This window comes from Colletotrichum paranaense, assembly GCF_030867605.1.
Source record: "Colletotrichum paranaense strain IMI 384185 chromosome Unknown Scaffold_16.1, whole genome shotgun sequence".
NCBI lineage: Eukaryota > Fungi > Ascomycota > Sordariomycetes > Glomerellales > Glomerellaceae > Colletotrichum > Colletotrichum paranaense.
This window is the reverse complement of record NW_026848974.1, coordinates 588,298-602,251: the sequence shown is the minus strand read 5'-3', so window position 1 is coordinate 602,251 and position 13,954 is coordinate 588,298. Positions and strand designations below refer to the sequence as shown.

The 13,954-nt window shown below is 55.3% G+C and overlaps 6 protein-coding genes across 6 annotated transcripts; 3 read left to right on the top strand and 3 right to left on the bottom strand.

Annotated features, from left to right (window-relative positions):
* Positions 1-962: 962 nt before the first annotated feature.
* CPAR01_14692 (alpha/beta hydrolase fold protein) lies at positions 963-2,197 on the bottom strand (the record flags this gene model as incomplete). Its single annotated transcript, XM_060498942.1, has 2 exons — positions 963-2,077; positions 2,131-2,197. The coding sequence occupies 2 exons, from the start codon at positions 2,195-2,197 to the stop codon at positions 963-965; spliced, it is 1,182 nt and encodes a 393-aa protein (XP_060342405.1).
* Positions 2,198-2,810: 613 nt separating this feature from the next.
* CPAR01_14691 (short-chain dehydrogenase) lies at positions 2,811-4,102 on the top strand (the record flags this gene model as incomplete). The annotated part of the gene is made up of 3 exons (XM_060498941.1): positions 2,811-3,557; positions 3,663-3,893; positions 3,971-4,102. The coding sequence occupies 3 exons, from the start codon at positions 2,811-2,813 to the stop codon at positions 4,100-4,102; spliced, it is 1,110 nt and encodes a 369-aa protein (XP_060342404.1).
* Positions 4,103-4,950: 848 nt separating this feature from the next.
* On the top strand, positions 4,951-6,856 carry CPAR01_14690 (monooxygenase; the record flags this gene model as incomplete). The annotated part of the gene is made up of 4 exons (XM_060498940.1): positions 4,951-5,137; positions 5,183-6,247; positions 6,300-6,616; positions 6,680-6,856. The coding sequence occupies 4 exons, from the start codon at positions 4,951-4,953 to the stop codon at positions 6,854-6,856; spliced, it is 1,746 nt and encodes a 581-aa protein (XP_060342403.1).
* A 474-nt stretch (positions 6,857-7,330) lies between these two features.
* CPAR01_14689 (fungal specific transcription factor domain-containing protein) lies at positions 7,331-10,347 on the top strand (the record flags this gene model as incomplete). The annotated part of the gene is made up of 7 exons (XM_060498939.1): positions 7,331-7,376; positions 7,452-7,716; positions 7,813-8,928; positions 9,019-9,447; positions 9,527-9,783; positions 9,896-10,096; positions 10,178-10,347. 7 exons carry the CDS (start codon positions 7,331-7,333, stop codon positions 10,345-10,347), a joined length of 2,484 nt encoding a protein of 827 aa, XP_060342402.1.
* Positions 10,348-10,686: 339 nt separating this feature from the next.
* CPAR01_14688 (cytochrome P450) lies at positions 10,687-12,428 on the bottom strand (the record flags this gene model as incomplete). The annotated part of the gene is made up of 3 exons (XM_060498938.1): positions 10,687-10,842; positions 10,914-12,104; positions 12,177-12,428. The coding sequence occupies 3 exons, from the start codon at positions 12,426-12,428 to the stop codon at positions 10,687-10,689; spliced, it is 1,599 nt and encodes a 532-aa protein (XP_060342401.1).
* Positions 12,429-13,146: 718 nt separating this feature from the next.
* Positions 13,147-13,418, bottom strand: CPAR01_14687 (uncharacterized protein; the record flags this gene model as incomplete). The annotated part of the gene is made up of 2 exons (XM_060498937.1): positions 13,147-13,344; positions 13,398-13,418. The coding sequence occupies 2 exons, from the start codon at positions 13,416-13,418 to the stop codon at positions 13,147-13,149; spliced, it is 219 nt and encodes a 72-aa protein (XP_060342400.1).
* Positions 13,419-13,954: the final 536 nt, after the last annotated feature.

The following is a 13,954-nucleotide window of genomic DNA, read 5'->3' as shown; positions in this document are numbered from 1 at the left end:
GCCGTTGACGTCTTCCCACCCTGGGGAGAGACAACATGTCGTCAAAGCAAGCCCCAAAGAGCCTCAACTCGGCTTTTGTGGAACGGGGGTTCGTTTCGGTTCGTCTTTTTGGGCTTCCCGCACCCGCGGGAACGGGAAACGAGATGAAAAGGCAGTGTCATACTGGACTTGCTGGCGCTGGGCACGCGGCTCTTTGAGAAAAGGGAAAACGGTTACGCGATATTTACATGATGAAAACTCCCCAGTGGTGAGGGGAGATGAGGGGGGCCGCCGCTACCGTACCCCGAATGAACGTGCCAAAGTCTTGGCCCTTTTCTTTGGAGGCAGATCTTGTAGGGCGACGAATCGGCGAAGCTCCTTTTTTATTGCGACACGACTGGACGAGATTTCGAATTCCGTCTCGTGGTCCAGAATCATTTCAACCTGTTCGGTTTGTCCCTTGTGGGCGAGTGTTGACAACAATTGACGCGGTGCATCCAGGATTTGGGGTACCCGGCCGCAGCTGTACCCTCCCAATGACTACCCGCGGTATGCACTTCGTGACCTCGGTTCGGACACCCTTGCCTGTTGGAGATAGTCAATTCAGAATCGAGGAACCGGACTCACGGGCGCGTCGCAACAGGGCAAAGTTGTGCTGCTGCACGTCAGATGCTTCTTTTTGGAGTCATGAGAAAGCTCAACCGAGTCTGATATGACGGGAAAAGAACGCCCTTGCTTGCGAGTGCATGCAGGTGGCTGGCTAAGGACTTGGCCCAATATCGAATCATCGACCAGGGCGCTATATTACCACGAGGATTTCAGCCACGGATATGAGAGACAGACATGTTATGTTCTCACGAGCGCACTAGACGAACGACGCGGCAGCAGAGGAACGAGCAGAACGAAACGCCGACGTGCACTTGGCATCTAAGGTTCATCAAAGGTGGTGGTGGTATCACGTGCAATCATTGATCGACAGAAAATCATAACAAACACTTTGACGCCCAGTTCCTCATCCTCCGAGACGCGTCCCCGATCGTTTCGCACTCGGATTCGATCAAAATTCCATCGTGGACCTCGGTGGACGCTACCTCTAGCTGGACGTCTAACCCGGGATTCCGTCTCCTGACTGCTTCCGCAAAGACCCGCGAGTCATCGCAGAACACCTCCTGCGCGCCGGCCGTCACGTATACTGACTTGGCGATGGTATGAATCTCCCCGAACCACTCCATGTCGCCATCTAGTGCCAGCGGTTCGTGCGGGTTCGTGGCTTGCTTCGCTACATGGTCGTCGGCAAAGAGGTAGTCGCCAGCCTTGGCGACGATGGCAGCTGAGAGCATATCGACACGGTGATTTGTTCGATAGGAGACGGCATCGGTGCGAAGCGTGAGGAGAGGGGAGACCAAGAACGTGCCGGCAAGGGGGCCACCTAGCCGAACAGGCTGGACGTCGGGGTGGGGACGGAGGAGATGGCAGAGCACCTGGGTTGTGAGATTCCCGCCAGCCGAGTCGCCGCCGATGATGAGATTCTCTGGCGTGACGCCGGATCGCAGGAGGTGATTGAGGGCCGCCACGGCCTGCTGCAGCTGCGTCGGGTACGTAGCACCCGGGCAGAGGGTGTATTGCAGGACCGCGACGGCGACCTCATCTCCGTTGCTATCGCCGGGCTTGCCGTTGACGTAGCATTCCCAGCACCAGGTGAGGTGGCCCGGGGCCAGCGGGGCGACGTACCCCCCGCCGTGGAAGAAAAGTACGAATTTGGAGGCTTTCTTGCGGTTGCCAAGCCACATGATGCTTCCGCTGTCGCCGGCGGCTGCGACATGATTGATATCGGCCCCGGTGCCGAGAGGCTCGACGTCGTGGTGTAGTCGGTCGAGGGCGGCGGTGTTGGCGTTTTTGGACTCTTTGGCTTTTTGCTTTGCGAGCCAGGCCGAGTAGACTTGCAGGGTCGGAGTGGCAAGGAATTGGATCTCACGTGGCTGGAAGACGCCCAGGACGATGCGGTAGGTTGCGGCCAAGAACCAGAATCTCAGCGGGATACCGCGGCGGATGGCGCGTGGTAGCCCGAGAGCTACGATTGAAAAGAAGGTAGGGAAAGCTGTTTTCTTCGGTGAGTTCTACGTCATGTAGCTTGTCGATTGTAGTACTTACCCCATAGTATGTGAAAGACGAGGCCGATCTTCTGGAGAGGTCGGAGACCAGATTGTGCTTGGGCCATGGTTGCCGATTTGATCCAAGATGCCGGAGCCGAGTTCCTTGCTGACGTGAAAAGAGGAGCCCACAGCTAAGTCTTTCGAAAGAGTCTAGATATTCTTGGGGACGACTGAAATAAGGCAGTTTGCAGCTTCAAAACGTTGGTGCAGATGCGTGCCGAGGTAATCAAGTTTACTGAGCCAAGGTATAAAGCGGGGAGCTGCTGCACTGACGGACTCCGCGGCGGGCCGACATGGAGAATATAGAACCCGTCCCAAAATATGGGGAAACCAAGATCTATTTCCCCGCCTCCGGCTGTTCTCTCTTGACAAGCTTTTGTGGAGGACGGGCATTGGAGTCATACGGAACCGTTCCAGAAAGCTGAACCGGGGGTTGCCTTCGGAACCAACCCGATGTGGGGTCCGGGACGGACCCATCGGCGAACGGTCTAGGGAAGAGGATGGGATCACGGAGGCGGGACGAAGTAGAGACGGTTGTTGTTTAGATGTTCGTCTTCATCCCACTCTATATGGGGGTTCAGATCGCTCAATTTCGATGACCAGAATTATTGTAAAGTGTATCATTTGTCCAATTCACTCTCTCCCCCGAATCCCACTCACCCACCACCAGAGATCATCATGACTTTCACAATCGACACTGTCGCTGTCTTCCTGCGCGGGACCATCCTCAATCCGGTCCTCGTGGCCGCGGTAGCAGGAGCAGCAACGCTGTCGATAGACCAAGCCGCCCTCGCCGCGTACAAGATCCCCTTCACCCTTGCCCGACTCCAATTCGCCTCCTGCGTGCTCGCGGCCGCCGGCGTTGGCCTCCGGCTCCACGAGTACCTCACCCGCGGGACAGCCAACAACTGGACGACGGACTCGATGTGGGACTGGTCCAAGGAGATCGTCGTCATCACGGGCGCCAGCGGCGCCATCGGCATCGGCGCGGGCGTGGTGCGGGACCTCCTCGCCAGGAACCCGCAGACGACGATCGTCGTGGTGGACTACGTTCCCATGGCGTGGCAGCCCGCGCCCGGGACGGGGACAAATCTGCACTACTACCAGTGCGACTTGAGCGACAAGGAAAACATCCGCTCTCTCTGCCAGCGCATCCGCGCTGAGGTCGGGGACCCGACGGTGCTTGTGAATAATGCCGGGCTGGGGCGCGGTGCCACCGTTATGGAGGGGACGTATGCCGACGTAGAGCTGACGATTAACACGAATCTACTGGCGCCGTTTCTGCTGATCAAGGAGTTTCTTCCGCACATGGTGAGGAGGAATCACGGGCACATTGTGAATGTGAGCTCGATGAGTTCTGTGATGCCGCCTGCGCAGATTGCGGATTATGCGGCGACAAAGGCCGGGTTGGCGGCTCTTCATGAGGTATGTTTCTTCTGTCATGGATGCGTAACATATGGGACGAGCTGGACTGCGCGAGATGAAGCTCCTCCAGAGAAAATATCTGACTGATATCTGGGGAAACAACAGAGTCTTCAGCTAGAACTGAAGTACATCCACAACGCGCCCAAGGTCCGGCTGACGCTGGGTATACTGAGCTTCATCAAGACGGCCATGTTCAGCGGCGAGACGGGACAGTCGGCCTTTGTGTTCCCGCTGCTCGAGCCGGATGCCGTTGCGGGGGCGTTTACGGAGGCGTTATATAGCGGGTACGGGCAGGTTATCTACTTGCCGGGTATCATGCGGTATATTGCCATGTTGGTGAGTGCTTTTTTCTCCTCTCTCTTATCCTAATCCTTTCTCCAAGAAGAATATTCAGTTTGCTAATGTTGAAATAGAGGAGTTCTCCCGAGTGGTTTTGGAGGATTGCGAGGGAGAGTACTGCGGGGCTCAAGGTGAACTTCAAGGGGTATCAAAAGGTTGATGGAAAGACTGGAAAGTTGGAGGTTTCAGGGGGGAAGGAGGTGTGAAGTCGGCGTGATGACGGAGTCGGTTCTTAAGAAGGAGGAATATGCGTGCTTACGCGCTCGGAAAGATGCGGTGCTGTTCCTTATCTTTGCTTTTACGCATTCTCAAGAGCGTTTAGAAGATGTAAATAGTCGGTATCAAGGGTTCCGAATATAATCCAATGTTCACATATCGCACCGAATTGACTAAGTACTTTTCATATCGAACAGAATCACAAGACCTTGCAGTCTTGTATTACTCCCAGAAGGGATACTTTCTCAAGTTACAAATGTTCGTTGTTTGATCTAACTTGATGGGCCTATCATCGCGATATCGGTTTAAATAACGCTGTGTAAGTCGCGTGGTTGGCGTGAGAATGCGCGCTTGAAGGTTGGCACCCATCCCAAGCCATTACTGGGCAGACTGTGTTCAAGCCGAGGGACGCACGTAACAAATTCATCAATTCCATCAGCTCCAGACTTGCTGCCAAGACCGAATCATAAGCTTCGGAAGTGCGAAGATCGAAGACGACGACGAGGGGGTCGCAGCTTCGAAGTGACCGTCGCATCTCCTTGGGTCCTGACTTTGCCTTTAGTCGGAATCGTCCCGACCAATAGGAACGCGCCCGCAGCCCCCCAGATGTCCATTTACGGAAACCATCCGGAGACTGATCACATCACATCAACGGTAACGATGGACGACGGCTGATGGAAGGATGAGGTGTAAGGTGTGTCTAGAATAAAACAATGAGATGGTCATGCCTCCACAGCTGGTTTGCATGTCCTCTCGACAATCCTACTTGTAACTGAACTCTTGCTTCTTACCAGCGTCCGATACCAACTTCATTCTCTCGACTTTGACGATTTTCATCATGGCGAAAACTATCGACGTCAGCGAGACTGAGAATGTCTCTTACAGCCAATTCGCGTGCATCGGCTCCGGTTTTGCAGCTATTGGCCTCGGAGCAACGCTGAAGCGATGGTACGGAATCGAAGACGTAAAGTTCTTTGAACGGCATAGCCAGCTGGGTGGAACTTGGTTCATCAATCGATACCCGGGTAAGTCTAGGACATCCCATTCTTGACTATCTACCCCCGATACAGTCCTTCAGAGCAACGAGCTAACAGCCTCTGGTGTCTCGGTAGGATGCGCCTGCGATGTCCCCAGCGCCCTGTACAGCTTCTCCTTCGAGCCCAACCCGCACTGGACGCGAGTCCTGCCGACGTACTCTGAGATCTGGGAGTACCTCAACAGCGTGGCCCACAAGTACAACCTCGTCCGCAACATGTCGTTCGACGTGCTCGTCGAGCGCTGCCAGTGGATCGAGGAGCGCGCCCGCTGGCGCCTCTCAATCCGCCACCTCAAGTCGGGCGCCACCTTCTTCCACGAGTGCCAGTTCCTCTTCGCCGGCACGGGCGCGCTCGTCACACCCAACGACATTGACGTTCCCGGCGCGGACACCTTCAAGGGCGTGATTGAGCACACGGGCCGGTGGCGTCCGGACATCGAGCTCGAGGGGAAGAGGGTCGTGCTCTTTGGTAACGGGTGTACGGCCGCGCAGGTCGTCCCGAGCGTCGTCCACAAGACAAAGTCGCTGACGCAGATTGTGCGGTCGAAGCACTGGATCTTCCCGCCCATTGATAGAAAGGTGCCCGATGTGATTCGGTCCGGGCTCAAGACCGTGCCGGGCCTGGCGCGGCTGCTGCGCTTCATCGTCTTTGCCGCGGCGGAGAGCTCGTTGCAGGGGTTCCCGCTGACGGAAGCTGCGAGCAAGTATCGAGCTGGACAGAAGAAGGTTGCGGAGGAGTATATGCGGTCTACGGCGCCGGCCAAGTACCACGACCTACTGATCCCGGAGTTCGAGATTGGGTGTAAGCGGCGCATCTTCGATTCCGGATACCTGAAGAGCCTGCACGCCGAGAATCTGACGTTGACGAACGAGAAGGCGCTGGAGATTGTGCCGGAGGGCGTCAGGACGGCAAAGGGGCTGATTGAGGCCGACGTGATTATCCTGGCCAACGGATACCACACCAACGAGTTCGTTGCCGGGGTCAATGTGATTGGGCGCGATGGCGAGACGATACCGAGCCATTGGAAGTCCTTTGGGGGGCCCGAGGGGTATAATTGTTCGATGATGAACAACTTTCCCAACTTTGTCATGATTATGGGTATGTTCGTGTTTCCTTGAGGAGCTCTCCCCTGACTGCTAACACCATAAAGGCCCCAACGCTGCGACGGGACACACGTCGTCCATCATGGCCCTGGAAAACTCCATCAACTACGCCCTGCGCGTCTTCAAGCCCACGCTGGAAGGCAGAGCGAGCACTGCGGTGATCAAGCGTGAGGCCGAGGAGGCGTACACCGACACCATCCAAGACGCCTTGCAGCACAGGGTATGGAACTCGGGGTGCAGCAGCTGGTACTTTCAAAAGTCGGCGGACGGCACCAAGACGTGGAACGCCATGAGCTACCCCTATACCCAGGGCTATTTTTGGTATCGCTGTCTGTTTCCGGTGTGGTCCGACTGGGAGTATAGCGTGAGTAGAGACGACGAACTTTCTCGGTGAATGGTGAAGCTAACTTGACTCTTTGCGTTACAGGGACAAACGAGTTCGGTCTCGTCGATCAAAAAGAGGCAGCCGCGCGCATTGCTTTTCGTCCTGACTACATTGCTTGGTCTCGCGGCTTGGGGGGCATTTGACAAGACAGGCTTTGTTGCGGCTGTAGCCCAGGCTCGGATTTCTTTTGATGCACTTGTTTCCTCTATTCCCAAGTAAATCATTCTTGCCGTCATCGTGTATTTCCTCAAATTGTTAGCGGCCAAATCGTTCCCAAGGTTTTCAGTGTTTCTTTAATTAATGCATCTAAGATTTCCACGTATAATAGTCGATCCATTTGCAGCCATATCCTTCGATAAGGTGTCCTACCTTACTTGCATCGAAATAAACACATAAGCTCACCAAGATCTGACCACCAAATCTGGGGCATGCCAGGTATTTCGTCAATACAAGTAAGTAAGGTAGTTGACGGGTCCGGCAGTTGTACCCATGTCGAGGCAAACGGCGAAAATACGCACCAATCATTGTGGTGGTGATAGTCATAGCGTAACTGCTAAGTCCCCGGTGGGCTTTCAACTCGTCCCGGTGGCCCGCTTCCGCCGGGGAACTTCACGGTCCGATCTGCACGTCAAGGGAATAGCCGTTCAACCCCGCAAAACTCACTTGAGCCTGTACACTCCATGGTACCCCGTGATGAACATCTCCATCCGACATCTCCGTAGAGTTGTTGATATTCTTGGTATGGGTACTTTGTCAGTACTTCTATCGATCTGTTCTCAAGTTTCCGACAATCACAATTTCACCCAGCCATGAGATTATTCCGGTGTTAACAACTTGTTAACGCAGGAGCGCATGCTTCTCACCAAAAGTTCAACATCTTCAAAGCTAGCACACGCGACCGTCACGGCAGGACACAGCACCTCGCGATGCCTCCTGGGCGACAGGAACGGCAGCGTCGTCGCAAAATTACCCTGGCATGTGAGCCATGCCGAGAGCGCAAGGCACGCTGCGATGGAGGCAAGCCCATATGCTCGACGTGTCAACGACGATCACTGGCCCTCGAGCATTGCGTCTACACGGTGAACAATGCAAGAACGGCATGTAGCGATGAGTGAGTTTCTCGTGATGTGATGATTTGCTGTTTTCTTCCTTCATTATGCTTACCTACGAAAAAGCTATACAAAGACGCTTCATGAGCGCATCCGCAAGTTGGAACAGGCTTGCACATCACATGGCATCGACATCAACACTCTCGAAGTCACTGCGCAAGACGCTCACGGCTCCGCCGCTGACAATATCTCATCCACCGCTGCGAGAACCCAGGACTTTACCGCACTAGACGCCGCCTGCGCCATGGACACATCCGACGACCAAGCAGCGGTAGCGGCAGCCCAGCTGCCATCGCCGTACTCGTCCGTTGGCGTCGACGGCTCCAGCGAGGCGAGACGGGTGACGGCCATGGGCACCATTCTCGCCGAGGATGATCTGGAGGACTCGCCTAACAATTTGGCGGAGCCCGACTTCTACGGCAGCTCCTCAGCCGTTGCGTTCTTAAAGGAGGCCTACAGCGCGATGAACTCGGCCCCTGCAAGAGTGCAGTCATCCAATCCATTTCGGAGCCAGCAGGCACTGCCGTCCCTCTCGACGCCGTCTTCTCTATACGCCGACTTTGACAAGTTCCTCTTACCGCCTCGCCCGTTTGCCGATTATCTTCTTCAACTGTACTTTCAAAGAGTACACTACCTCTACCCCGTCTTCCACAGACCGACCTTTGAAAGAGCCTACGAATCCCTCTGGCAACCGACGACCTCGACAACCGCAGCAGCAGCAGCCGCCTTCGAAGCAGGAGAAACGGACTTCCGCGGCGTAGGTCTGGGATGTTCCCCCGGCGCAGACGCCACCACGATCGTCTTCCACAGCGCCCTCAACTCCATCTTTGCGCTCGCCTGCAACTTTGCGGACCTCACCTGCGCGGAAAAGGCAAAGAGCATCGAGGTCTTTCTGCTACGGAGCCGCAAGTGCCTCAGCGTCGACCTACTCGAGAAGAACAACCTCGGCGTCGTGCAGACGCTGTTGCTGTGCGGCTTGGTCTTTCAGGGGACGCCGTTTCCCGATCGGTGCTGGAATGCCGTTGGTATCGCGTGTCGGATTGCGCAGGGGCTTGGGCTTCATATGGATGTTGTGGCGGCGCGGGATATGGGGGCCGGCCTTGGGGCGGAGGAGGAGAGAGGGTTCACTTTGGAGATGGACGTTAGGCAGCGGACGTGGCAGGGTTGTGTTATTCTCGATACGTGAGTTGGCCCCCTATCATTGTTTATATACGTTGCCAGGGTCATTTGGGACCATGAGAAAAAAGGTAGTAACGGCTAATATGTTGTCAGCCTCGTGAGCATGACATTCGGTCGACCTACCGTCACGTCCAATCTATCAGCAAACGAACTACTCTCCAGATCTCATTCCGGCGCAGACCAGAGTCTCGAGCAGCCTAAGCTGGAGTTCATCACCCAAAGCTTCAAGCTGAGCCTGATACTCGAGAACATCCTCTCACAAGTCTACCAGGCGTGGCGGAACCGTTGTCCCGCCCAGAGAGCAAGTTGCGGCACGCGGGGAGGAGGAGGAGGAGGAGGAGGCATAGGAGGACTCAGCTTCGACGCCATTGTCGAGCTCGACTCCAAATTAACCGACTTTGAGGACTTGGTACCGCCGCTCCTCTCGTGGGGAGGCGAGTCTGAAGCTTCCGTGCTGGACGGGGTCTCGTCTCCAGATGACCTCCGTATCCTCGCGACGCAAAAGCACGTTCTACACGCAAGGTACGCGCCGCCATTCTTGTGTACTCGATATCAGACGAGAGCCGGGGACTGAACATGGGGGATACTTCTTTGAATATAGGTTCTTGTATCTCCGCCTCATGCTCCACAGGCCGATTCTCACCGATCTCTCTGCGGAGTACGCCCGACCTCATCGGGACACCGCCGGTGGCCGCCCATCATCGGAAGCAGCGTCCAGGTCGCGGGACAAGGGCCTCAGGGCTCCGTTCCTGACGGAGTGTGCTAGGGCGTGTGTAGACGCGGCCATGCAGCTCATTGATCTGGTGCAGGGCTCGTATCAGACGGACACGACGGGGGCGTGGTGGTGGAATAGCTTGTGTGAGACACTTCCACCTTCATTTCTTCTCTTTGATTCCCCAAGGCAATTGGCCCTCATTTGAGTATAGTAAGCAGAAGAGATGGCTAACGCGAGATCATAAAAATATCACAGATGCCTGTGCCGCCGGCTTAGTCCTGATCGTCTGCCGCCTCTGTCCGCGCCTCTGGACAGGGCTGGACCACACAGCAACGTCTGCATCGTGGGAGCAATGCCAGGGCATTCTGCAGGGCATCGCGGCGTTCAGCGTTTCGGCTCGCAAGTCGCTGGATCTGCTGCGCAAGATTGACGGGGCCGTCACGCAATTACAAGCAGGTGAGCCTTTTTGTTTTTCTCGCTCAAACGGGTATGCCGTCATTACAGCAAAGCTGACACGGTACGTTTTGTTTACTATAGCTAGGGAACCATCGGGACAACAGATGGACCCTGAGATGAACTGCGCGTCGGGGTTGGAGGAGAGCTGGTCGCTCCCGGCGGATATCGATGTCTCGCTGCTTCTCGAGCCTGATCCTATGTCTTTCTTTCGCGGGTGGGAGGTGATGGGTTACGAGACTTTGAACTCATGATAGAAAGTGGAGCGACCTTTTAAGAGAGAGACGGAGGGACAGACAGAGAGAGGCAACATCAAAGTGGTAACAAAAGAAGCAGGGCTTTCTTTACTTTGTATGTGATAATGTAGAATTCATTTTAATTTCTACCTTTGCTGGCTGCTCGGGCGATTCTCGATATCTTTTACACGGTATTATTACCCAGTATCAGTGAATACTCCCACTGTCTCGATAGATTTTGATAATGTAGAATATAAGTACGAATCTACCCTACACCGCGCAGAAGAGGCAGGCACGAGATTCAAGTGCCAAAATCAAAAGTGTTTCTATAGAAAAGGGGGAGGGCGAGCATTTAATTTAGTCCCGCATCAGTTTAGCGTCCTCCAAAACACCAGCAACCTGAGCCTCTCGCAGGATGAGAGACTCGTAATGCTTGTTCCTCATGTCGACCTTGACGGGGAAGGGCTCGCCCGTGGCCTCTAGGTTCAGGATGTTCCTGTTGTACGGTCCGTTCTAGAAGTAGGTCTCCAGTTAGTGCTGTTACAAAATCCGAATCCGAGGGACAAAGAGGGAAAACCACTCACAGGCTTGTAGTCGACGCACTGAACCAGCCTAGCGATATTCAAAAACATGCTACGCTGAGCCAGGCGGTATCCCACACATATCCTCCGTCCGCCGCCAAAAGCCCACAACCCATGCGCGATATCCGCCTCGTGACCGTCCAGCCACCTCTCGGGCTTGAACTCGTCCGGATCCTCGCACTCATTGGCGACGGCGGGCCCGTTGATGGCGAACCCGGTCCCCGCGGGGAAATAGTACCCCTCAAACTCCATGTCCGCGGACGTCGTGTGATCCGGCGTGAGCGGGAAGATGACGTGCCAGCGCAGGATCTCCTTGGCCATGGCGCAAATGTACTTCAGGTCGTCCATGTCGGCGAGGGTGGGCAGACGGGCCTGCTCGTCGACGCCGCAGAGGGCGTCGACCTCTGCGCGCGCCGCCTTGAACACGGCCGGGTACTCGAGCGCCGCCATGGTCATGATGTTGAGAGCCTCGCGGGTGGTGTCGCTGCCGGCCTCGATGAGCTGCATGGCAACGTACATGCCGTCGACGTGGTCGCCCTTGTACTTGGTGTCCGGGTGGAGCAGCGTGTCGCGGACAAAGGACGGGGGCGCGGTGCCGTTTTCGACCTTGGCGGCGATGGGGCTGTACCAGCGGTCGTAGAGGTCGTAGTTCCACTGGCCGAGGGCCTCCCAGTGCGGGCGCCAGAGCTGGAGGAAGCGCGGGAGCTTTGCGAGGTCGGGGAACCAGTCGATGATGGAGCTGCCGATGGAGCCGACGAAGAAGGTGACTGCGTTTTGCATGTCGACGAGCTCCTCCTCGCTCTTGACGAGGCGCTCGCCGAGGGCGATGCGGTGGATGACCGAGTTGGCGTAGCGGTAGTGGTGGCGGTACCACATGCCCGGCTTGAAGACGTACTCGGCCATCATCTGGGTGCTCTCGAGCTCCTGGAACTCGCCGTACTGGCGGAGGGCGGTGCCGCTGAGGAGGGAGTGCATGACGCGCCGGGGCTCGGCCCAGTCCTTTTGGGACATGATGAGGGACTTGCGGTTGCGGCCGACGATGTCGTTGGAGATGGGCATGGGGGTTCGGGTGCTCGTCTGGCTGCTTCGCTTGGCGATGATTTCGCTGACGACGCGGCTGCTGTTGAGGAGGACTAGGGTCTTTGAGCCTAGGTGGAGAGTGGTCATTTCTCCGTATTTTGCCATGGAGAGGAGCTGGTATATTTTGGATCAGACGTTAGATTAATGTTCACGCACAGCTCCACACATGAAGAGATGGATACGTACGCCTCTGTTGTAGGGGTCTCCTTTACTGGCACTGACTTGAAGCAGGTTCCCGAACAGGGGAACGCCTTCGGGGCCTGGTGGTAGAACGGGACGTCTTCCATCTTTTCCTCTGCGTTTTCCGACTGGTTTGAAGTACTGAAGCAAAATTGTGGTTAGAAGTGCGGCGGTAGCTGCAGTAGCGAAGACTATGGAGGCGACGAAATGTTCTTGTCTTAGGCGTTCAAGAACGTTGTGGATTTGCGTCACGACCATTTTAAAGATAGAGGATTATCTGAATAATGTAAATGTGTTGATACAAAGGTGAATAATGATAACATAACTGCAGTTTCAGAAAAAGATCAAACGCTTTTATCATGGCGTTGAAGGTTGAGCTGATAGCCATAGGGATTTGGATAGGGTCCATGTTCGGGATCGTTCCGACACCTTTTGGTTTGGCCAGGCGATTAACCCATGGTTTCGGAACCAAGCCGTTTCTAGTTTTAATTCCCCGACAGGCCTAGAACATTTTCGGAGTCGACTAGAACAGAAGATGCGATTGGATTCCTTTCATAGCACTTTTGGAAAGCGGTCCACATGATTTCCATGGTCGCCGCCATGGTTGCCGAGAGGGCCGTAAAATCAGGATTCCGGGCCGGCGGGCCCGGGGAGTCGGCGAGAGTGGGACCGACGGACAACACGGCAAATGTGGATCTCCGGCGGAAAGAAGCTACCTTAGGCTGGGAGCTTTAAGTACGACTTGGGTCCGCGAGAGGTTGTGAAGACTTGGGAAAAGCTGTGGCACCCATTCGATTTCGAGTAACACCAGCCAGCGCCCTGCTTCAGGCCGCCATGCAGGCGCAGACGGGAAATTCGCCCCTCTTCAGGATCAAAGACTTTTTTTTTTTTGGCGCCATCGCGATACCCGATCTGCCGATGTCTGCGACTGTGGCTCACGCGGTGGCCTACGGTCAGCGGCCCAATCACAACTGGGTTAGGAATCTCTCACAGTCTGTGACTTTGTAGCGCTCTGCGGTACCCTTGGAGAGGTCGCCAATGAATAATCTCCCAGCACAGCAGAGAGGGTGACAGTGAGAGTGGTAACACGTGTTGCCGCAGGTGACCTGTTTAGACAGGCTGCAGTAGGCTGCAGGACGACGATGCAGATCCCTGTTCGCCGCTGTGGTTTACTCTGTCTTAAGGTGTTGTAGAAGAGAAGAAAAACGTGAGGTGGGTGGATCAGACCATAAGAATTAGAGGAGCCATTGGTGAGTCAATGATGAATCAAGAGATGAAGCGTATCGCATCTTTGTGTGACGGCTTCGACACGTCTCGTCGATTTCGAAAAAGAAAGGCTCATGAAAGAGGCGGTAAGGATGTGTTGGCGAGGGAGCGCTGGAGCGGGGAGGCCAGCCGGGCTGATCTCCACATGGGACGTTGTGGATGGTGGCATTGGGCGCACTCACTGACCTCGAGACTACTCCAGACTCAAAAGTGACTTGCAGAAGCGAGAAAAGAGCTGAGCCATGGCCGAGAAAATGCATGGCATAAGGGAGGTAGTATGGATACCTACTATGTAAGAGTGGATGATGGATGGGAAGAAAGTGCAGTGTGCAAGGTGAGTATGAAATGTTAGGTAAGTATACAATAAGGCATCCATACGTAAGCGCGGGCAATTTCGACAGGGTGCCGCGGTGGCCGGTCGGACACTTGGACCATGGGAGCTGAGGTGGAAACAACGGACCAGGGAAGCTACAGGGATGGCCGTAGCTGCTGCCCGTCGAGTTCCTTTTCGTCCCAAT